The 25808-nt window shown below is 39.9% G+C and overlaps 1 protein-coding gene across 1 annotated transcript in view; it reads right to left on the reverse strand.

The window, feature by feature from the left end:
• ADAMTS10 (ADAM metallopeptidase with thrombospondin type 1 motif 10) overlaps positions 1-11392 on the reverse strand; it is a 34129-nt gene extending 22737 nt beyond the window's left edge. The window contains exons 1-10 of the mRNA XM_053462416.1: positions 11235-11392; positions 7857-8212; positions 6922-7075; positions 6416-6633; positions 5273-5356; positions 4707-4846; positions 4428-4471; positions 4215-4320; positions 3370-3516; positions 2000-2141 (exon numbers count right to left, since the gene is read on the reverse strand). Of these exons, the coding sequence (XP_053318391.1) occupies positions 2000-2141; positions 3370-3516; positions 4215-4320; positions 4428-4471; positions 4707-4846; positions 5273-5356; positions 6416-6633; positions 6922-7075; positions 7857-8212; positions 11235-11334 (1491 nt within the window). The 5' untranslated portion in view covers positions 11335-11392. The remainder of the gene's footprint in view (positions 1-1999; positions 2142-3369; positions 3517-4214; positions 4321-4427; positions 4472-4706; positions 4847-5272; positions 5357-6415; positions 6634-6921; positions 7076-7856; positions 8213-11234) is intronic.
• Between the last annotated feature and the right edge of the window lie 14416 nt (positions 11393-25808).

Genomic DNA, 25808 nt, shown 5'->3' on the forward strand with positions numbered 1-25808 from the left:
GTTCTGTCTGGCAAGCCGGCTGCCCTTGTTTAGTATAGAGTAGTATAGAGAAGTTTAGTATAAGAGTTTTTACCCTGGGGTGAAGATGGCTGTGAAAATTGCACCAAGTAGGAACAGCGTTCGGCCGTACGCTTTGTGTGGGCAGAAGGTGTGCCGGGAGCAAAGATTCATCTTCCCACGTGTGCTCAGTTAAAGATGCTGTGAGTGTTGGATCTGCCAATGCCCTGATTCATGACACCCTTACGTTCAGTGAAGCGTGTGCCAGGTGAGTGCCTAAGCAGCTGACAGAGGAGCATAAGCGCAAGCCCTTAGACGTTTGTTCCCGACAAATGGCCCGTCATATGCAAAAGATAGCCCCAAAGCAAGCGGCAAAGTATGCAGTGGAAGCATCCATCATGATGATGATGTGAAAGCAGCAGTGATGTGGGAAAATTGCATCGCAAAGGAAGGTGACTACGTAGAAAAGTGATGTAATTTGTTTTGAAATAAATAGAGTTAAAAACAGTGTGGAAACTTTTTAAACGTTCCTCGTATATTACACTAGAAAGCTTGTGTTTCCTTTTGTGTGTGTGTCATCACTTATGTATAATGAGCCAATGATTCAGTTTTGCTTTTTTCAGACCAGCAGGTGCAAAGCAGATTGAGGGGCCCACAGCAGGCTACCCCTGGTAAAGAGTCAAGAAATTCCAGGTGCACAATCCAACATACTTTCAGCACATACATTTCTTTTCCAAAAATAGAGAGCTGCAATGCTTAAATCACAAGTGCTGTTTCATTGGTATCGTCATAGCGTCTGAAAAGCAACTTTCTTGCCCATGTTGAGCCTGTACCTCAATATTTTCACAGAGCAGTTAAAGGGAATTTTTCTGTCTCATTTTTAATTTGGCACTAGGTGGAAATTGGTTCAGCAAACGTATCAAATGCAAAAGCAGTACATTTCCTATTAATAAATACTGTGGTTTATATACATTTTAACCAAAACTCTTAATAAAATATAAAGTATTTCTTTAAGCTGTTTTTTTATTTGTTTATTTGGTTGACCACTTTTTTGTTACTGAGGGGAAATTTAAACAATAACAACCCCATCCATGGGGCAGTGTAAACCCAAAAGTATGGGGCTAATTTCCCCATTTGGATATGGAACCAACAAATTACCCTTACATACCTGTTGGTAGGAAGGTAAGATGAACAATCAGCTTTTGCCTTGCCCACAAACCATTGTTGTTAATAAACAAAGGGGAAAGAGACATATGAGTCCATTAATGGGGTAAAAGGACCACTTGGGTACAAATAAGTCCTTTGAACCATTGTGGTTATTATTTGCTTCAGTATAGCAAATGTATGGTAAAAGGCCACAAAGCAATACAGAAAGATCTGTCTATAGACCTTAACTATATACCGCACATTCGCCGGGGATTCTATGACAGAGCACCAGCGTCACATGACCTTCCGGTGCTCAGTAATAGAAGCGCCGGCGGAACTAACGCCGGCCTCCACCCGCAGTCAGAAGCAATGGTAAGTTGGGGGGGAGTTTTATATGGGGGGGGAAGGAGGCTTTTCTGGAGCCAGAATGACCCATGATATGCCTTTTAACCCCCGTTTGGTGATAGAAGCCCTGGTGGATGTGCCGGCAGCAGCTGAGGTTATCAGACAGGAGGATTCAGGTCCTCTGCAGCGCTGCGGGGGATCTGGATCTCAGTCTCATAGTCAGACCTATTTGAGGTCTGATTAGAAGACAACCTCGATTATAAGACGAGGGGTATTTTTCAGAAAATTTCAAGAAAAAAAAACTTGTCTTATAATTAAGCAAATACGGAGACATATGTTTCAATTTTGGGTGGGTGCTTAGATTTCTTGGATTAGGCCTATTTTTGCACCAGTCTGCAGCTGACACCCACAGGAATGTGATATGTGTTTTTATGCATGTTACGCCAGATTTGTGCTGTCTTTGGTGGAGACAAAATAGGAAGTGACAAGACAAAATAGGAAGTGACTCTACCCCGTATTTACACTGGCGAGATTTAACTCCATGTTGGAAGCGGCACTGGTCATCTGCATCGTAGGCCTGTCCTGGAGCCTGGGTGGGGTATATAAAATCTTGTCGTGGGGGAGCATTGTTCAGACAAAGTCCAAGACCTGAGCTGTGTAGACAAGGAGACAGACATTGAAAACGAACAACTGAAATATCTGCCTAATCTATATTATATAACAGTGATGGGCACTCTCCTAACATGTATGGCTTTTCTGGGTGGTATACAGGTTAATACAACAAATGGGAATGGGCTATTAGGCAAAAATGTATGTTAGCACATAAGCTTTTGTGTTGAACACCTTGAAGTCTTTAGTTTAATTTTTGATGATTCATAATGGCAGAGAGTAAGGCTTTGGCTTTTCCATAGCTGGTAAATTTGTTGGATTGCCATATATCTTGGTCACATACCTGGGAACTCCATTGAAACACTGCAGGCACGGTGGGCAGTCCTTGCCCTCTTACCAATTTCCCACCTCTACAATCCAACGTAAACGCTGCTGCCAGACTTATCTTCCTCTCTGATTGCTTTACTAACATCTCTCCCTTCTGTAAGTCTCTTTATTGGCCTCTGTGGTTCAGGATATATTTTAAAATCCTGACTCTTACTTTCAAAGCCCTTCACAACAGTTACCCTACTTACATCTCCTCACTCATCTCTAAATACACTCCTAGCCCATCTCTACGCTCATCCAATGATCTCTAACTGTCCTTTCTTCTGTTTTCTAGCTCTCATCTATGCTTGCAAGATTTCTCAAGAGCTGCCCCTATCCTCTGGAATGACTTTTCCTGGCCTATCTATCTTTCCACCTGCCTTCAGTCCTTCAATAAACCCCTCAAGACCCACTTCTTTAAGGATGCCTACGAACTTATAAATTAACATCCTTCCTCTCATATTCCTTAGCTTTTCCTAGTCCCTCTCCTGCAATAACTATACAACACTGGCACTTTTACCTCTTGTGTAATACACAAGAGGTAAAATACTCCTGTAGATTGTAAGCTTGTTTGAGCAGGGTCCTCCTTACCTGTTCTTTCTGTAAGTCAAATTGTTATGTTATATACTACTTGTATTGTCCTAACCATTACACAGTGCTACGAAATATGATGGCCCTTTATAAGAATAAGAAGGAGAGGAAGAAGAAGAGGAGGAAGAAAAATAGACGACATTGCTGGCTAAATGCAAATTGGACCTAATAATATCATAGACCATTTTTATAACAAAATTAATAAAAATGTTTGCTTAGCATACACCATATACTGGCATAAACAACAGGCTTGTGGTTTATACCCTGACATGAAAAAAAAATCCATGCATGTAAAACAATTGCTCAAAATCTTACTCTAAAAAGCTTGTGATGTAGTCCCGGCTACAGGCTGACCACACAAAAGGATTTGTTTTCATAGTAATATGAGCTGCCATCAGCTTGGCTGTCTCCTGGCCTCTTGATCCACATCCATTGCCAATTCCATCATGATTCATTCCAAATCTAAACGGAGACATTTTAAACAGAAAGAGTTTGGGTACCACATATTTAGAATGGTTAAAGCATCTCCAGCTTGCCTTTTAAACACTATAGTTCTCAATATGTATTACCACAGTGTCTTCAACAGTTTTGGATGCTAGTATAGGGTAGTATTGCTCACAGATTTTGCTATGATGTGTAACTGCTGTAATTTGTAGCCCACAGCTACCAGATCGAATTGTAGTTTATCTATCTATCTATCTATCTATCTATCTATCTATCTATCTATCTATCTATCTATCTATTACTCCACACCTCTTGAACAGCATAAGCTATTCAAATTATGTTCTTTCTAGAGCAAGCATATTTTTCAGGGGCCTTCAAGAGATGAGTTGAGAGGTACAAGTAGCTCATACCATTCCACAGCTGTACTTGATGAGTCATACACCTCTATGGGGGTTTATGTCTGTCCAATTACATATACCCTCAAAAAAGACATTACATAAAAAAAGCTTCCAATATAAAGTTTTTCTTTAACCATAAATAGCTCCTTTTAGAGAATAGGTTGGTGATACTGTAGCTTTGGGAGAGAAAGCATTGAAAATGTATTTACAGAAAATGTATTTACAGAATGTCATAGGAAACAATCAGGAGACAAGAAGGCCATCTAGCATGAAACCCTCTTTAGGCAACCATCAGGTCATACTACACATCAAACTCACGTGTGTCCAACCTCGTGTGCAATAGTGAATGCTGTGGCTAAGCCAATATCTTCATTTATGCTGCAGCTTCTTTCCCGCTCACACATCCCACCTACAGGCGCCAAACCTGACAGAAGAAAATTTCTCAAGGGGTTTTATATATTCTTACGGCATTCCTGCAAGTAAATATAATTCGCTATCATATGAAACCACTGACATCCAAAAACTTCTCACCTAGAGTTCCACAGGGCTTGTTCTTGTAAATGCAGATGTCATACCTGAATGAAAGAACAGGTAAAGTGGTTATTGGTGCACATTTATTTTATGAATTTGTACAAGATGTCAGGTACAACATAAATTCCTCTATATACTTGTTTATTATTTTATGAATTTGATGTTTTCAAACAATGTTCAATTAAATCCCTTACTTGCACTGATGTGCAACTGCTAATTATGTTTTTTATTTATGGCTCTCACCATTATACAGTAATTTTCTCTTTTTTTTTTTCGTACCTGGTTATCAAGACAGCTGTATCGTGGTCAGCAATTCCACTCTCTGGGATTGCATTTCCATTGCGGCTAACAATGGATTTTTGCCACCGGCAGAAGCTGTCAAGAGACTTTCCTGCGTGATGATTGATCTCCAGTGTAGGCTGCGAAAATATAATACCAATTCAGTACCAGGAAATACATGTTTACTAATTGCATGTAGAGAGTAAGCAGTAGCATTCAATGTTATTATGAAAGCATTATTAAGAAGAGGACTATGCTACACAAGGCAGTCTCATAAATAGCATGTTGGCCTTATTTCTGGTAAACCTACCAGGAACTTAATTCTGGTGCCATTTGCCTTTTCTAAAGAATCCACGAAGAGCTCTTATGTAAGATCTCTTGTCTTTTTTTCTTTTCTTTAGAAGTATGAAATAAGAATAATTGAAACAACTCTAGATTTTTTTATGAGACAGAAACACATGATTCAGAATTGTATGAGTGTCTCAAAGGTGAAATAAAGCAATAACATTTTTGCTTGGCGTGCAGCCAGAACCCGGTGAGTTTGTCATTGTTAAAATTTCTCTCACCTGATCTTCTGTTAAGAGGATCAGACGTGTAACCATGATATTGACAATGTTACCCAGACTTGAGTCCTGAAAAAGTTTGGCAACCTGACCTCCAGGAAACAAGAAAAGACCAGTATTAAAATACTACGAAAATAACCAGAAAACAAACAAAAAAAAATCAAAATTAAAAGACCAATGTTTAATTTGGCAAAATACCGTATTGGCTCGGATATAGGCCGCACCCGAATATAGGCCGCACCCTAAAAGTTAGGTGCTTTTTTAATGAAAAAAGTTTCTGCCCCCCCCGAGGTATGCTGCCACTCTTTCCAGAAGATGTACCCCCCCGAGATATGCTGCCACTCTACCCCCCCGAGATATGCTGCCACTCTACCCCCCCGAGATATGCTGCCACTCTACCCCCCGAGATATGCTGCCACTCTGTCCCCAAGATGTCCCCCCCCACCAGACTTACCGGTGCAGACTCCAGGGGGTCTTGCGGGGCCGGTGGGGGACATCTACACATAACACGTATTCAACTTCCGGTGCCAGCACTTCCGCCGTGGGAAGTACCGGCAAGGAAGATTGTTCGCGCAGACGTTCACCGGCAGCGGCGATGCGAGCAGAAACAACCTCCGCTGCCGGCACGTCTGCAAGATGTGCTTTAACAATCTCCCTTGCCGGGACTCCCCTTGTGGGAATTCCCGGCAAGGGAGATTGTTAAAGCACATCGTGCAGACGTGCCGGCAACGGAGGCTGTTTACGCACATCGCCGCTGCCAGTGAACGTCTGCACTATGCGCTTAGACAATCTCCCGTGCCGACACTCCCCCCGTGGGAAGTGCTGGCAGGGGAGGCTGTCTGAGCGTATCAGAGAGTAGGATACAGGTCCCCTGCACCGCTGCGGGGGATCTGTATCCTAACCCCGCTGCCTGCCCGGCGCCCCGGGACTGCATGTCCCGGCCGTCGGGCGCTAGACCCCGAATATAGGCCACACCCCCACTTTAAAGACTTAAAGTGGGGGGAAAAAGTGCGGCCTATATTCGAGCCAATACGGTAAATACATTGGTTCACTCACAAGTGTAAACAACCACCCTCTGCTATTCCACATCCTAAAATATCACTGAAGTTGCACAGAAAATGACAACTAGTTGGATGTGACACTTACAATGTTCATGACAGCAAGGATATATTGCTCGATGTCCCTGCGTCCGTGGTATGCAATCATCATTTTGTCAGCAACAACCAAGGTCTCCACATATCTCTCTGTGCTCACTGACCGCTTAAGGGGGAGAAGGCCTCTTTGTGTCTGGTTATACGTTGGCCTTAGGGGTGGTGGTCTTGGGTTTCTCAGCCACCAATGGCGATCCTTCCAAGGCTTGTCATCTGGTGAGGAATGGGTATACAATACCTCTAGGTCTTAATGAGCAAATATAGCGTAATTAAACAATACACAGAAAATGTCCTACTGATTCTAACCTTACAAAGGATGCATTTTATACATTACAGATGAAATATTGCCATCTGTGCCAATATATACTTGATCAAACAATGCTCTATCGAATGCCTCTATGGTAAATTGTCTTCCGAAAAATGTGTTCAACTGTAAGTAGATACTTTGTTGTCTTTTGTATGAAGGCTGACATCAACAATAGCCTATGGATGTAAGCTTACCTATAACCCCACAGGCTGCATCTAGGTGTTGGCGTTGCAGGGAAGATCGCTTATATACAATATGTGGGGTCCCCTCGCTATTACGGGTCAAGTTGGCACCTGCCGGTAGTGGCTCAATGAGATATTCTTCTTCTCCTGAAACTATCACTCCAAGCTAGAAATTGATACAAGGTAAAGAATCAAAAGGAAAAGTGTCAAAGTATGGCAATTTGTTTAAGAGTTATATATATTTTTCTAAACTTTCAGGATAATAGGCTTTTCCATAACAGACTTTATCTTTAAAATATTAAGGCTGTTCTGATCGAAAATAAATAATTGTGTACACTCTTTCCAATTGGCAGCCTATATATGCACCATTGATTTTTGTATAAAAAGGCACAAATGCCCTTTAGTTGTGGATATTAACTGAAGTTAAAGAAAAAAGAAAAATTAAAATAGAAGTCTAAATGCTAAACTAAGCATGTACGCATATCAGACCATACCAACAAATTTGGATTCATGCAAAGGAGATTCAATTGCTAGTTACCCGTTTAAGTGGGTTCTACTGAAATACAAATTTTTAATACAGAAATATTTGCTACACAAGTTCCATAAAAGAGAGGAACCCTGGGATTATTCAAATTGCCTTTTAGAGACAGAAAGTTATTTTGGGAATTACTAAACAAAATTGACAACTATTATTCCATTGGTAAAACATTTCTACATGGATTTCTACATCACCGAGATCAAGAAAGATTTGTAAAAGAGTGTCCCACGGTAGAAATTGCCTAGAGCCTTTGTTGGAAATAAAGGTCACTTACAATATATCCTGGTCTATGTAACTTGGCCATGAACTGTAAAACATTGCTTGAGGTGACTAACATGCATTTAGTATCGTTTAGAACAAATAACCTTATAGGTTAAGCTTTCTATATCTCAATTTACCCTCTCCTCACCAAACCATTGCAGTTGCTGATAGCCACTCTGGAACTTAGCTGTTGGTCTTGAACATGGCCCACATAATGACAGTCTTCATACAGCTCATGTTTCCAGTCCACACCTCCTCTTTTCCAGTATTCCACAGTGAAGTGCTGACCCAGTAGTTCTGTCTGCAAGGTTAAGTTGAGCATGAAAGTGGAACTCTGTGCCTGCAACCGATAGAATAGCTGACGCTCGGACTCATCAGGAAGGCTCCGCCGGGGCCGACGGAGGCTAGGAAGGGTCTTACGGAGATCATAGGTCAAAAAATTTCCACTCTGGTCCACCTGGGCTGGGAAGGCGATCTCATAATGGCTCAGACTGGAGAGGAAATCTGCTGGGTCAGAGGAGAGGACTTCACTGGCTGCTGTCATTCCAGCGATGTAGCGACTTAGTCTGAATTACAAGGCACCACACCAAACATATAACAAAATAGCTTATAATAGACTAAATGGTATAATTGAAAATCTGTTCCCTAATTCAGCTTAAGTATAATAATAGAACCACATGACAAGCAAAATCAGAAGGAGGAAAAACAAAAAAGCAACCAGGATATAAGGAACCATTTAAGATTAAGGGCTAAGGAGCGAAACGTGGCAAGTGTATAACACCCGATCTGCTTCACTGAGACTACGGCACTTCAATAAATGTATTGCTCAACCTAGATTGTGTTGCCATGGTTCATTAATTTACCCTAAGTATAGCCGTAATACTGTATTTCCCCATGTGTAAGACGCTCCCATGTATAAGACGCATCTTAATTTTGGGGCCTGAAATAAAAAAAATATATATATATTACATAAAGTTATTGAACTGGCTGCCAGGACATGATTTGAGTGAGCTTGATGTTAGCTGCTAGCAATTGTTAGCAATCACACTCCTATCATGCTGAGGCAGCCAGTACATGCACATCACTTTCAGCCTCCCTGTGCCCCCTACACACACACATCCATGCTATCACACACACACATATATTCATTCATTTACTCCCCCACCCTTACCTGAACTGATCTTCTGGTGCCGCTCGCAGACTTCTGTGAGGCCACTGTTTCCCTCTGCGTTGCTCGAACAGGAACAGGAATGGAGCGGAGTCATGTGATGTGATGTACATTCACATGACTCCACGGGGTTCCTATGTCGCCTCAGCGGATCAAGAGACGCTGCCGGGCAACACAGAGGTAAGCAGCAGGTCCCCTTTCCGGTAAAAAAAAACAAAACACTGTATAAGACGCACCCAGTTTTTAGAAAGGTGCGTCTTACACATGGGGAAATACGGTAAATAACATTCCAAATAATGTAATGAGCTACATTTTATGAGCGTTTTTCTAAACCACCAAAAATGATTTTTTAATAGTGATCAACATTTTAGTTCAGGCTAAGCAGTATTCTGGATATCGATTTGGATCTTAACTAAAATGTTGATAAAACACACTTTTGATAATTTTAAGACAGCCTCCTTTTCTGTTTACTTGTCTCCATTGCAAGGGACCTCTGTAGTATTTAAAAAACTTGAAAACGTATATCTATATATATATATATATATATATATATATATATATAATGTAACCTAATTGATTTCATCTACTTCATAAGTCATGGTTTAATTACCATACATGGGTGCTTACTAATTTCAGTGACTAATGGTTGCAACCCAATGGTTATAACAGCCTAATGAATATAATTACCTATCAAATACTCAGAATAAAGACATCTGTATTTAGGCAGGGATTTCATAGTAATTACATAGTAATTTAGGTTGAAATAAGTCCTAAATCCATCAAGTTCTACCATTCTACCTGCATTTTGTCCAAAAGAAGGCAAAAAAACACCCAATTAATCTATTTTTTTAATTTCCCACTTAGTGGAAATCTCCTTGGATTAAGAAGCTCTAAAATATTAATGTTTATTCTATCATCTATAGCCCTGCATATTCTACTTTTCTAAAAAAAAATAACCAGACCCTTTTTGAAGGTGTCTAATGTATTTTACAGTACCACCTCACTTGGCAGTGGATTCTATACTTTTATTGTCCTTACTTTAAAGAATCCCTTTCTTTGTTGTCTATGAAATCTTTACTCTTCCACTGCCAGAGGATGACTCCTTTGTACCTTCAGAGCTTTGTACTGGAGAGCTCTTTATATTGGCCCTGCACCTGCACATATTTATATTATTATTATTTATTGTTTTTTATATGAAATTCCTTTTCATTTTATAATGACAACTAAGACCTTCCAATCCCCTTACTAATTTTGTAACCCTGCTTGGCATTTTTTCTACTTCTGTAATGCCCTTTTGAAGGGCCGATGCACTGCATATTCAAGGTGACATCTTACCATTGACTCGTAAATTGGCAAGATGACATCCTCCTCCCACGAATCAATACTCTGTTTTATAAATGCCAACATCTTATTGACATACAATTGAGAAACGTTACAAATGGGTCCATTAGATTTAGATTTTTCCTTTGGGCAGCTACTAAAATGTTAATGCAGCTGTTGTCACTTGGGCGATTCCATAAATGTCTGTAAGTTTTACTTTTGCAAAAGTTTAACTGTTCTCATTCAATTAGTTTAAAGATAATCTCTGGTTCACAGTTCACAGCTTGAAGGCAGTATGATGTTAAATATAGAACTGACAAATATAAGTTCTCCATTAATTAAAGGAACTGTAAAAGAACATATTTTTTCTGATAATATGTTTAGCTTTTTTAAGTTGTACAGTCATTGGTAAAGAACGAAATTCAGGCTCGGTTCTTAGGGAACTCACATGAGACATTTTCCCGTACACATTTGGAGATTATAGACATGCCTGGACAAGTCTAAACTAATGACATTTTCTTTTAAACAGATAAGGATGCATCCATATTTATCAATATAAATGTTAGAAGCCATGACCCCACACTGCAGCTGCTCACCGCTCTATTCCTCACACTTGTGGCCCCTGAGTGTAGTGCTAAGATATGAGGTCATATCCCAGCGCTCCCCTTCTGTCAGAACTGCAAAGACCATAAATGTGAGGAAGAGCAGGAGCCACTCTTGGTCCTTTTTTAGGGCTCCTACAAAATCTCATTGCACAGGGCCCCACAAAACCTGAGATTTGCCATGTATCCACCCATATCAAAACAGCTGTGTAGCATTTGTAAACCTTTTTTTTGCCGAGTATATAAGAACTGCAAAACAAAGGCAAAACAACAGTGCCAAACAACATACCATTATGTATTTCCAGGCGAGAATGCTGCTTTATGTTGTCTTTATAAGACTACAATTCAAGAAGTCAGTCCCTCCTAGGCTTAGGAATCTGACACTCTTCACAACTCATAATGGCAGAGATGACATTCACAGCTGTTGACCTCTCACCTTGTGAACCCTGCTTAGGACCTCTGGGTCTCTTGAAGTTCAATGTCTCGGCTGCAGTAAGGGTGAAAGTCCAAACCAGTAGGCCCCAAATTGCTGCCATGGTGAGAGATCTTCTTAGGCTCAGCCGTGCCTTCCGGTGTCACCATGACGCTTTCCCTGAGGCCTCTTTTCAGGGGCTGCTAACCTGAAGCCTGTGAAGGCATCTTCCTCTTATGATCTTTAATAATGTCTTACTTGTTTTTGTCTTGATGTGGCTTTTTTGTTCTTGATGAAAGCCTTTTGGAATTTTAATAGTAGTCTTTATTTACACCGCAGAACCTTGAAAACCTGTAAAAGTAGGGGTTATATTAACCTAGATAACAATTTAAGACCAGTCTTTTTACAAAGCTGTTACATGGTTTACAAACGCCAGTATGTTGAGAAATCTTTAATGGCAGTAGGTATTGAAAGGGCAAATTTGAAGCACAAGGAAGAGTCCTAAAGGCAATAACTATAGTTACTTAGACTCTTCCTTATAGCATCTAGTTTAGTTTAACATAACTAATATGAATACAACTACTTGCTATACTTAATAGTTCTCTAAGTATTGTTTATTTTCTAAATATTTATATGCACTATATAACACCCTAACCATTGCTCTCAATTGTACTCTCTTATCTCCCTCAGCTACTCAACATATTGGCAGCTCTGAAGAGTTCCAGATGTGCAAATGATTATTATATTTGGCTGGAGGCAGCTCAGCCAGGCACATTCTCATTTTTTAACCTTTTTATTACCAGAGCTACTTGAAATCATGTTTCTATGTGGCGTTTCTATGCCCTCTGACATCAAGGATTCAAATGAAACATCCCATATCACATCACATGTGCATCCTAAACTTAGATGTGTCTCCATTAATGTGCCACAAAATCATATGGTTTTAGAAGTTTGCAAATTTTGAATGAGAGGAACACTGATATGAGTGGAACTTGATGGCAAGAAGCATGACAAAAGATGAGGAAGGTAATAAGATAAGATGTCTTGTGAAATTTGTGAATAAAGACATGGTACTGTAAAAGAAAAAAATTAAACTGGAAAATGAACAAGAGCTTATTGAAAGACTTCAGAATTGAGCAGAGTAGCAGGTACAAAACAGGACAAAAACGCTGGGAAAAAAGTTACAACAAGGGAGACGGAACAAAGTCATTCAAATTTGAATTGCACTGGTTATGCTAATTGTGAATCAACACTTGATCTTCTGTCTAGGTGTTAGCAATGTGTTGCATAGTCAAGTTTTTAGAGCTGCAGAAAAAGAGCATGCTGGGGGAGAAATAAAACGAAGGAGGAAAATAAAAAGGACAACATGGGAACAGAGATTAGGACCAGATGTGGAGATTAAAGAAGAATAGCAGAATAAGAAAATAGAAAGTAAAAAGAAGGCATTGTTTATGCAAAAGTTGAGATTTTGAAATGGATTTGCTCGGGGTGTCATCACCGAGACGGAATACAAATTGAAAAAAACTAAACAGACCTGACCAAAGCTCCCCAACCCTACAAGTAGAGCTATTACTACATATTGTCCTAAATGTTTTTTTTTAAAATTGAAGAATAAGAAAAGGTTCTTATCATAATATCAGATAAAAAGGAACAAAATCTGAAATACTTAGTAATATGCTAACCATCAAATCATTTCTTTAAAAGGTAGCTTATATTTAGAAGTTGAAAGTTGTTTTCTCAGGGCAGCTGCCACCACCTGCTTGCAAATAGTGAGTCGGTCACCAGCGATACTAGATTTACTTTAAACATGTACTGGCTCTTTAAATATCCATGTTATGGTGGTTTACTACACTAGTTTATAGTTTATGCCTTTAATCATGATTTAATAATAGGGTACTCACACTTCCTTATATTTGTTTTAGTGGAACTTGTGGTTTAGCGTGGACATTTCTGTTCTTTTATGTACCAGTGTTGCAGCAAGTATTTGTTTGAGAGACAAAAAGGAGCTTTCTAAAATACTCAAGTTGTTGCAAATCCAAGATTTCATATAGGCTACCCATATCCAACATCTGTAAAAAATGTAAAGCTCCATTTAAATCTATCCACAACTTAGTTCCTAGTTGGCCACCATTTTTTTCATTTAAATGACTAGATTATTACTTTAAAAGTACACTAGTACTAGTACACTGTCCCAAATCTCTTTAAAATGTGGCGTTTCTTGTCCTGCTGTTCCATTTCTTTCAGCACCCTCCATATTGCTTTGCCATATGTGTACGCAGACTAGCTCTCCCTATGTCTCTGTTATTAATAACCCAGAGGTAACTTCTTTTTCCTTATAATCTGGCTACTCGTCCTAATCTTTTTTTGCTTTTGCTTGCTTCTCTTGCAAACTTGCCACATGTAAGTCTAACTGTAGAGTGAATGTACTATTGTGTTAGAAGGTGTGTCTGTGTTTTTTATTTTTAGAGGGGTGGTGTGCATGGAAGGGTCTGATAGTTTAATACAACACTTTTGCTGTTCTCCAGCCATTCAGTCTTCTCAAAGGCTGTCTGTCTATTTGGGCAGTGACTTCCTGCAGACGTCACTGAAGCTGTCTCAGTATGGGGTACCGTCTATACAGCATGTGAACTTGTTTCTGTATATCAGTTTGGTACCGTGTGAACTAGCCGTTTTTTTTAATTATTATTTTAGTGTGCTTTGTATGCATTTCATCATGACTGTATATGTACACAATTCTATTTGTTAGATAAAACTAGACATGAGATGGAAAAGTTTAGTATGGATCTTTTTGGTTGCATTTTATATAGCTGCGTTGTTTATAGTTTGAAGTTGCTCAATCCATTGAGTCCTTTCATATTATCAAAGGATACTCTGGTGTCCCTGGATGCCCCTGAACAATATGACAGAAAAAATAATTCTGCTTTGTATTTCGCTGTAACTATTCACTTTGGCTTCATTTTGACCTTGCTTTAGAACGGGAACTAAAATATATTTTTGTGGATCTCAATTAAAAGTAACATTTATAATTTTTCAAGCTGTCAGCCAATTACATTCCAGATGTCAAAAAAAGATAATTGGCACCTCTTTACACACTCTAAAAACACTTTTAAATAAAAAAGGATAGCACATGGGATTAAACTACAACTACAAATGTGGGTATAAAAGTGGCTTGGAGCAGGGTTAAAATTGACACAAGCACATTTATAATTCAGCCCTATAAACGGAATATAAATGGTGTCTACTATTAACTTTGCATTTGTATGACATATACCCTTGTTATCGTTACAATTTCTATTATGGTCAACACCAAGCTTTAGGGTTTACAAAATTATTTTCCAATCAAGGAGGGCAGGCTACTTTCAGCCTAGGGGCACGCAGAGGCAAGTGTTTCCACACCCCAGCCACCGTAACACACACAGACACTAACACACTTACACACATACGGCAATGCACACTTTCATCTCGTACACACTCAAGGTGTCACTGTGTGAGTCATTTTACTACTGCAGGATCATACAACATTGTATAGTGTGACACTGAATTGTACAATTAGGATCCCAGTCCCCCAGGCCAGCCTGCCATATGTGGAATCATGTAAGGATGCCAGATCACCCTATTCTGGTGAAAGGGTTTCTCAAGGAGGAGTGCTAGCCACACATGTGCATGGGATTAGCCATCTGAGGGGAGGGGGTTAGCTCCAGATAGCATCAAGTTCTATGGGAATGGGAGAAAAATTGTACAGGAGTGGGCAAGTCTAAACTCTGCTCCTCTACATCAGATAAAGAGCAGAGGGACTTATGCCCCTGTTAAGTTAGTCAGGCCAACTAGCACTCAGCTGGCCGTTGGCGCTACACAGTCACCTGATCTGTGGCTGGATATGCCCAGCTGTATGCCATGTGAGCATTACAATGTAGCATGCGGTCGCACATATCCTCAAATAAACCACACTGATGCAAACTCATAGATACTCACAACTGGCATGAGCCAGAACTTACACACACACAGCCAGACAAGATGGGCACTTAAACACACATTACTGCCAGCCACACAGATCCCTACACAGTAATGTGTGTGTACTGTATTTTTGTGTTAGTCAGAGTTTATGTATGTATATGTATAGTGCTAGAGTCAGTGTGTGTGTATGTGTACTGTAGAGTGGAGTCAAAGTGTACTATATAAACAGATATATATATATATATATACCGTGTTTCCCCGAAAGTAAGACAGTGTCTTACTTTCTTTTTATCCCTAAAAGCCCCACTATGTCTTACTTTCGGGGTATGTCTTATATTGGGAAAAAATTGTCCATATATACCAATCCACACGCATACCAATCCACACATATACACCAAACCACACACATATACACCAAACCACACATATACACCAAACCACACACATATACCAATCCACACACATATACCAATCCACACACATACACCAATCCACACACATATACACCAAACCACACATATACACCAAACCACACACATATACCAATCCACACATATATACTAATCCACACATATACCAAACCACACATATACACCAAACCACACACATATACACCAAACCACACATATACACCAAACCACACACATATACCAATCCACACATATATACTAATCCACACATATACCAAACCACACATATATACCAAACCACACATATATACCAAACCACACATATATACTAATCCACACATATACACCAATCCACTCTCACTGTCACTCTATGCTTTCCTACCTTTCCTCTTTCAGTTTCTTTGCCGCCTCTTCGCTCTTCTTCTTAGTTCTTCTGTCTTCTCTTCTTCCGGGTCAGAGGGCACGGAGACCGGTGGGCGCGGCTTCAGTGCTGTGCGCCGGGATCTGGCAGCAAACCCCGGCGCACAGCAGCTGTTGCCGCGGGGATCACAAGGGAGCGGTATCGGAGGTCTGTTAAAGACCTCCGATACTGCTCCCTTGCGAGCCTGCTCCTCCAGCGGCGGACATTACTGTCCGTCTCTGGAGGGGCGGCAGGGGCGTCGGACCGCGCTGCGGCGGACCCCGCGACGGCAGTGGCGTCGGACCGCGCTGCGGCGGACCCCGCGGCGGCGCCCCCTGGAGTGTGGCGCCCTGTGCGGTCGCACAGGTCGCACACCCCAAAGGCCGGCCCTGGTCCTGATGGACCACGGAAAACATTGCTGCTCCAGCAAATCCCCCGTGTTTCCCCGAAAGTAAGACATATGTCTTACTTTCGGGGTACGGCTTATATTAGCCGACCCCTCTGAAACTCCCGATACGTCTTACTATCGGGGGTGTCTTACTATCGGGGAAACACGGTATATTTATATATACATATATAGTGTTAGTGTGTGTATGTGTTTTGTTTGGAAATATGTGTGTGCTATTGTGGATTGTGTGTGCCTGCATATAATAGTGTGATGTTAGCGTGTATAAGTGTATGTTGTGTGTAACTGTATGTAATTAGTGTGAGTGTATATGTCAGCATATAGTGTTGGAGTGTGCGTGTGTGTGTGTTGGTGCATGGTGTTAGCATGTGTTACTGTAAGGTGTTAGTGTTTGTGGGCTTATGATGTTAGCACATGTGTGTCTAAGTGTATGCTAGTCTACGGTGTTTAAGTGTATGCTAGTCTATGGTGTTATCATGTCAGGGGTGAGCCTACAGTTAGTGTTGCCTAGGAGATGGAAAAGCAGGAGAAAGAATATGTGTGCACATAAGTTTGTCCATATAGTGTATGTCTATACCAGGTTATCAATAAATGGTGCAGGTTCCATCTAATTTTTTTAAATTATGTTTGACAAAAATATTTGTTTTGTTTCGTTGTCTATACATTTTGCCAGTTAAAAGAAACCATCCGTTTATTTTGTGTACTTGATTTTGTAGCATTAAATATTGTGTCACTTTTTGTGTCACATTTTTCTCCTTTTTTTAACAAAAGATTAACAAAATTAAAGAAAATGAACTTAACGAAATGCACATCAATATCTTGTGGTATAGCTGTGCATAACCTTTCTTTCCGGAAGAAGTATTTTAAGCATCTACTGACATCCTAATTTTTAGTCCCCGATAGCTAGTTACACAGACTCCACATTGTCTTTCATTCTAGAGAGAAAAAATATATATTGAATAATAGACATGAAGTCTTTATTGATAACAGTGCTGTTCTACCTACTTTTTAATTATGTAAAATATTGTCTAGATCAGTGGTACCTTAACTCATGGGTGGTACTCAACTCAAAGTGGGTCGCGACCCTGTCTTCAGTGGGTCGCGGAGGGTCAGGGCTGGAATGGAGGCATACCGGGAAAATGTCACTTTCCTGGGGCTGCCTTACACATTCTAGCGGCAATCCGCGAGCCGCAGGCTGTCAAGACCGCGGCCGCAACAATCAGGGCCATCAGGCAGCTTCCGGTCCAGCATGTACTTTAGTATTACTTCCCGACCGCAAAGCAAGTTTCTTGATTGGTTTACGGTCGCTGTCTACGCCTAGTTTTTCTCCTCCCCTCTTCCTGCTGCAGCCCGCAGACAGCCTCTCCACTCCCTCATCTTTTCTGAGGTAAGTATATATTTTTTTAGTGTACTAATTATGTGTATGTGTATGTGTATATATATATATATATATATATATATATATATATATGTGTGTATATATATATATATATATTTTCTGCTCTGCTGTCCCTATTGCCTCTGTCCCCCACTAGGACACAGCCCCTGTTACCCAACCAAATCCCTTATTACCCCCACTATAGCCCCAGTTACCCCCACCACAGCCCCTATCCACCATCCAAAACACTCAGGGGTGGTGAAGATAATTCTTGAAAAGGCACCAAATGCGGTTTGGGACCATTGCACAGGGAGGCATTAGCAGCCAAGGATATGGTACCAGTGCTTCATGAAACTTTGAAAGATGCTGTCAAAGTGGTGACAAAAAGAAAATGTCATTGTGGACAAGTCATGTTTCCAAAGAGAGATTTGATATGTTCCCCAGTGCTAGTCATGAGCTTACACACCTGGGCTCCACAGGCAGAAATGAACTGAAGAACACTATAGTAGCACATCTCACAAAGCTGCAGGAATATTTTAAAGGCTACTTCCCGGAATTTTTTTTTTTACTGAGCTAACCCTCTCCCAGTTTTGGTGTAATGTTATGGCTGAATATCCTTCCATCTCAACCCATGCTATCAAAGTTTTACTACCATTCAGCACAACTTATCTTTGTGAGAGTGGCTTCTCAACTCTGGCTCAGTTAAAGACAAAGCCTAGAAACAGAATGGACATTGAACATCTACCATCACCCCAGACTTTGAGACACTCCTCAAAAGCAAAAAGCATCCCCAGTTTTCCCATTAGTTCTACCTCATATGTTTCAATGACTGTTTATTTATTGGGTTTTTGCCTCAATGGCACTTTCATTTCACTAGCACTGTGATTATTGCACAATTAATATGCACAACATATATATATATATATATATATATATATATATATATATATATATATATATATATATGTGGAATACTGCACAAGTTGTTTCATGGAATAAAATATAATGTGTTTTATGAAATTATTTTTGGGTCGCGACTTAATGACCAAAGACAAATGTGGGTCCTGAGGATACACGGGTTGAGAACCACTGGTCTAGATCACAATTTCCTAATAGGCACTAATAGGTTTCATAAAAGAACAAAAAAAAGTCTTAAAGATTTGCAGTTTCTTGTGATTTTCCTGTGCTTAAACTCTCTGCCAGGGTTTATTTTCCTAACATTCTAGAACATTTTCTTGTGCAAGCAGAATAGCACATTTAATACTGTGGGCCTTAGGCACCTGCGGTCCTCTGGGTCTTGTGCAACAGAGGCATCCACCATTGCGACCACATCTTAAATCTCTTTTTTACACTACAATTTATCTTTGACAAGTGTAAATCGAACTAATGTTGGAATGCAGGCCTGGTTAAAGTAGATGTTAGATTGTTACAAATGTTAATGGAACTCTGCATGCAATGTAACTAAAATGTATATGTTTATATGTTCTAAGAAAGTTCTACATTTCTAGGGCTATAAACTCTTATATTGAGATTTACTTATCTTGACAAGAATGTACTATGGAATAGAAATTGAATTGGAGAGATTCCTGTCACAAGGGAGTGCTTAGAAAATCTAAGCCATGAGCTTATCTCCCACTGCCTCAATAGCATTATTATCAACACATAAAACTTTTTTACTGACAGCAGCTGGACCTGTAACAACCTATTATCACATGGAACAACACATAATCACACAGTTGTAATGACAGAGGGATTGTGATGGAATATGTTACAGTTGCACTTTTTTCACTGCTGGAATAAACTCTATGTTTAAATCAATTTTTGGCTTTAAAAACTTCAGCGTTCACTATTTAGCAATCATCATTGAGGTCATTGGCTGGATTAGTATACTGGTCTAGGATTTACTTCTCTTAATACTTGTACAACCATGATGTTAATTACTTCACTACTTCACTCATGTATATCAATTGCTTGAGACTTTTATGTGATATACTACCATTTTACAGAGATAATCAAACTCTGTTTTTAATTCACTTCTGATGGTGCCTTAGGCCTGATTCAGGACAGTGCCTCTAGGCACCTCTTTTGCAGCCACTGTCCTCACTGCAGCGCAAAGAGATAAGATATAAGTCAAATCCTGGCTCTCCATCTCATAAGGGCAGCCTTTTAATGCAGTCTATAGAATGTGTGCTGAGTCAGCACACTCCACCATAGTATGAGTGTGTCAGTTGGCATGATTTCCCTTGTAACCAGCCTACACCACAACCACTGACACAATGGTAGAGGAAGATCTTCCCCTCTCAATGTTGCGGCCATAGCCTAGAATACATTCTGGTATACTGAATCTCTCCATGTTTATTTACACAGATATATGGATCAGAATTTATTTATCAGTTTACAAGTGGAAACGACCACATCAAACCTTTGCCACACAAGTTGCCTGATTACACATTCCCTACTTAAATAATCTGGGTGGACGCATAATGTCTTTCAATATCTAACTTATACAATGAAAGGATGATAGAAGGTGAAGGAATTACTTATTGAGTTTTTGTCTACATTTGCTTGCCAGATTTCTGGTTGTACTGTAACTTAACTAATAACATAATTGCTTAAACAAATAAAGCTGGAGAAAATATTGCACAATTCTTCTTTTTAGTTAGTGTATTTTTTTAATATTGTCATTACCATGAACAACAATCAATATAACACATACCTTGTGTAAAAAGAAGTGTAATTTGAACGTAAATGTCTAAACATAACACTGTTAAATAAAGTTACATTGATGAGACAGGATTACTTACTATGATAGGCCACAGGGAAGGGTAGGCACCTTCTGGCCAAGTGGCCCTATTGACCTGTTACATATATACACATACACTTTCATACTTAGACACTCAGGCCAATGCACATAAACACTCCCACACACAATTACATATACTCATGCTAACACCCATGCCCTCTGACACACTTACACATACACATTCGTGTTAACTCAACCACACATACACTTTCATGCTCACTCTCACATACAGTACATGCCTACACACAATCACAAATACACATTCATGCTAACAAACAAATACACATACACATTCATGTTCACACTTACTTACACATACAGAGATTTGAGTAAGATCATATAGAGTAAGATTTGTGTATGTTTTAAGTGTGACTATGCAAAGTTTATTACGTTTCACTCAGATAGATGAACCAAAGAGGACTTTGTATAATATAAGGGGAAAAAAATAAATCTCTAGCGTAGACTAGTTAATTTGCACAACTTTATTAATGCACTTTCATTTAAAAATGGCACTGAGACCAAGTGAGAAAGTGTGTAAAACTTTATTAAAGACCATGACTGTACTCCAGGGCTTCTGTTATCATTAACGCTATCCTCTGATCGTTGGAAAACGAAAATTCAGAGTCCACAGAGACCGCAATAGACACGGTATGCAATAAGTAAAATCAAAGAAATACTCCCACACCCGCACGTTTTGATGTGCTTGTCCACAAATTCTACAGGGGTGCATGAAAAATTATAAAGAAAATCTAACAAACCACACTATAAATGCCCTTCCCCTTCTCCTGCTTTCCAATCTTCAACCTAAAGGTCTTATTTAAGATTTTGATACAATGTATTTTTATGAAGTAATATAATTGAATTCTACTAATTAATTATACACCACTCCCATACACCACTCTGCCTCCTCCCCCTCCCATATACTGGCAGTAAATGAAACATTTCACTAATTAATGAAGACTGAATAATAGGGGAAGGGGAGTGTATTTATAGTGTGGTTTGTTAGATTTGCTTTATCACTTTTCATTTCCCCCCGGAAGACGTTGTGGAGAAGCACAACGAAATGCATGGGGAGCAGGAATATTTACTTGATTTTAATGACTGTATACCCTGTCTATTGTGGTCTCTGTGGATTCAAAATTTTGGTTTGCCCCTGACCAGAGATGGGCTGGTGGCCAGGAAGGAATTGCCCCCAGGCTGCCCTAAATCTAAACGACCGTGGCTTAATTGAGTATCTGTGAATGAGTATCTTTGAATGAGTATCTGAATGAATCAGTATCTGTGAATGAATAAGTATCTGTAAATTAGTATATTAATGAGTAAATTAATGAATAAGTGTGTGATAGCATGCGTAAGTAGGGGAAAGCATGGCACTGGGAGACTGTTTGAGGCTATGATGCCACAAGCAGGCTGTTTGGGGGCAAATGTGGCAAGTCCTATGCTTTCAATCTGAGTGTTGGGCAGATCCTGTGGATGCAATCAGGGTGCAAGGGTGTGGGGACATTACGGTGCCCACATCGGCCATGTTTTCCAGGACACATATAACTTTTAACCTGTCCTGGTGTGTGTGTTTGGGTGTCGGTGTGGCAGAGCCTGTCTTGGTGTGTGCGTCTGGGCATCAGTGTGGCAGAGCCTGTCCTGGTTGTGTGTTTGGGTGTCGGTGTGGCAGAGCCTGTCCTGGTGTCTGTTTGGGTATCGGTGTGGCAGAGCCTGTCCTGGTGTGTGTGTTTGGGTGTCGGTGTGGCAGAGCCTGTCCTGGTGTCTGTTTGGGTGTCAGTGTGGCAGAGCCTGTCCTGGTGTGTGTGTTTGGGTGTCAGTGTGGCAGAGCCTGTCCTGGTGTGTGTGTTTGAGTGTCAGTGTGGCAGAGCCTGTCCTGGTGTGTGTGTTTGGGTGTCAGTGTGGCAGAGCCTGTCCTGGTGTGTGTGTTTGGGTGTCGGTGTGGCAGAGCCTGTCCTGTTTGGGTGTCAGTGTGGCAGAGCCTGTCCTGGTGTGTGTGTGTGTGTGTGTGTGTGTGTGTTTGGGTGTCGGTGTGGCAGAGTCTGTCCTGGTGTGTATGTGTGTTTGGGTGAAATGAAATTGACTAGTAGTCACAGATGTTTTCAAGATCTTTGATTCAACTCAAAATTAGTATTAGCATAACTTTAACATTTACCAATGTCGAACATTCTTCACAAGGCCAAAGTAGTACATTAAAGTAAAGTAGTGCATTGAAGGAATGGTGCAGATGTGAAACAATCTACAGAACTACTATACTCTACCCATTCACATTCATCATCACATTAGTCCATCTAGGAGGATACCGAGTTGAGGCTTGGTTCAATCCTGAACTCAGATAATGCACATTTTATACAGTGTAATGTTTCATATGTTTAGGTTTTCTATGGCTGTGTACTATTTATTGGTTTGGGATTGGCAACAGTGTGCTTACAAACATAAATTAATAACAAAATAGGTTTTAATTCTACTGTTCTAGAAGTCCTGATCATCTCAACACAGTATAGACAAGTTCAATTGCAGTAATTTTTCTTTCTTGTCCTAATTATCCTTTGAACGCTATCCACTCTATCTTCCCTAAGTTCCTTCATGTCTAATTAAGGTCAGAGGTCAACTTCAAAGAAAGACGGCTTCTGTTAGGACAGGAGGCATGCAGGGAGTGGGGCCTTGTACCCTGAGGAGAGTATTTTAGAGGATCAAGTGTAAAATGAAATTGTTTAAGGATGCAATGTGAAAACATGTTGCAGTAAGTTATGAAGGGATGGAAGATTTTCTAAGGAAGACAATACAATGTATGCAAGTAAATGGGGCCATAGAAGGAATTATAGCGAAAACCCATAATTACTGTAAAAGATGTTAGAGCGGCATAGTTACAGTAACGGTCATTTAATTAAGGACACAGAATATGAGTGTCTTACGGGGTAAGAAATTGTTTTAAGAATGCCCAACGGAATTGATCCACAAAAAGCATTTCCAGTAAAAGGTGATCCTATATCTTGATTAACAAGCTATTTACTAGAGGTTGAGAAGACAAACAGCAGGAGCAACAGGGAGTTATTTAGATGATAATTCCTAAAAGGATGGAATACATGCTGTAGTGAGGAAATTAGGTTTGAAAAAAGCTAGAGTTACATCAGAAGGAGAGTTTGTGTAGAAGTTTTATGATGGAATAGGAAGAGGTTATATTGCGCAGTAGAACTAGTTGCAGAATGGGACTGTATAAAGGAGAAAATATGGCATTATAAGAGAGGCTTGTATGGAACAAAATGGGTGTTTAAATTGGAATTTTACCTGCCATAAAAACGAAATATTTTATGAGTATTTAAATGCAAGCTTGCAGTATACATTTTCTTTAAGGGTCCACAGTTAATGAAGCAATCTGATCACCATACTTTGTGGAAGGTGAGATAAAAAGAGCTTCTGGAACAAAGAGAGGTTGTCATATGTAACAATAGAATATTTTACAGTAATAGGTTCTATGGAGCAATATGAAAGATTACTTAATGGGTTTAAGGCAGAAGGAGTCAGCACAGATTTTAGAAGCACAAAAAAATGGTACAGGTTTGTTTGTTTGGTTAACAGGGAATTAGTAACTATTTCCCCCTACTGGAAACAGCAAAACTAAAACTCATTACAAAACAAAAGAGTTGTGCTGACATACCTGTTACTTTCGATGATCCGAAGTGTGTAATGCACCTGACTGTGAAGCATCTGTGAATGAATTACAGGCGTCCCGTTCACTGATTTCTAAGCCTTCTTCGGTTCTTTTTTTTTACTATTCCCATTAAATTCTTAAGGAATCTATGTACTGGATGATTTATTGGCAGCTTCTAGCTTTAAAAAAAAGAAAAGAAAGAAAGTTTCGTTGACCTCACATAATTCAAGTGGGTTGTATTAAACGGGACACTCCCCTACAGTAGCCGGTTTTCTTTTCCCTTTTTTTAAGGTGTCATTAGAGAGGGAGCATAACTCTAACTCCTTCATTACCACGGGGCTCAAAAAAGCATCATTCCGCAAAGCTTGTCAGAGTTCCCTGGCAACAAAAGAGTTAAGTTGCCACAGGGGCAGTGGGAAGTGACTGATGCAAAATAGGTAGGAAGGGCTCCATTAGACCCCGCCCCTTGTTATACCCCTCTTAAAGCGGCAGCTACCCTGGCATCTTCTCATTTCGCAGTGGGAGTGCAGAGAGCTAGGAATTGATGCTTGTCAGTGTGTGCTTCTCCTTTCTCCTACAAAATCAACATTTTCATTTTTGTTGACATATATAAAATCAGTAATGCACTGTAAGGGGTATTTTTTGAGTAATTTATTCATCTGGGAAATACTATTGATAAAAGTCATGGCTTTGAACAAAATAGTGTAAATGCAATCAATGTAAGCTGGTTGAATACATTTGTCTCAATGTAAGCTACATTAAGATAGATAATCATCATTTATTTTGTTTATTTTAAATTTAGAACAGTGTGTAGATTTTAGTAAAACAAAAGTGTACACGCTGCACCCGTGTTATTTTACCTTTTAAGCCTAATGCTTTTAAAAGCCCAATGCCGTGTTGTACAGGGACGTACTTTACGATGTTTCGAAGACGTTCCTTTTCAAATATTGCAATAAAATACGTGAGTGTTTCAATGGCTGACTGTTTAAACTGCAATATGGTTGCCATGTGGCATTTCGAACTGTACAATTCAAGAGCTGGAGTGTCCTCAAGTGGTAGAAGCTGGAAATAACATTTTAAAAAATAAAATTTTGCTTTAGTGACAACACTGCACCGAAGAAATGGACGTTCACTTTTAAACACCAGTAGTTTGTCCGCCCTGGTCTTTAGGATGGTAGTAGGCCTGGACTAGTCATCTGGCAAACCGGGCAACCAGATGGCATCGGTCTCTTACCTTGTTGTTCAGGCTACAGATTTGGTCCCTTAATGTGAGACCACTGGCTGGATACACATGGCCACAATCTGTGAGTGTGTAAGAGTGTAAGTCTCTAGTTCGGTGCTGGCTTTGAAGTTTGCTTTGACGTTGGAGTTTATTCACTAAAGCTGCTTATTGTAGTTGCAACTACCTGAAGAAATTACCATTGTGCTAAATAGGGCCGTCTCTGGAAAATTCCGGTTAAAGAAGTTGTAAACCAGCACCCCTTAATGCATAGTTCAATTAGTCAAGAAATCTTCCCAATTTATAAATGCTTTATACAGGGCCAAACAAGCTATTCTTGATGCAAAAATAATGTAAACTAAAGTGAAGTAAGATGAAA

Source organism: Spea bombifrons, chromosome 1 (genome assembly GCF_027358695.1).
Source record: "Spea bombifrons isolate aSpeBom1 chromosome 1, aSpeBom1.2.pri, whole genome shotgun sequence".
NCBI lineage: Eukaryota > Metazoa > Chordata > Amphibia > Anura > Pelobatidae > Spea > Spea bombifrons.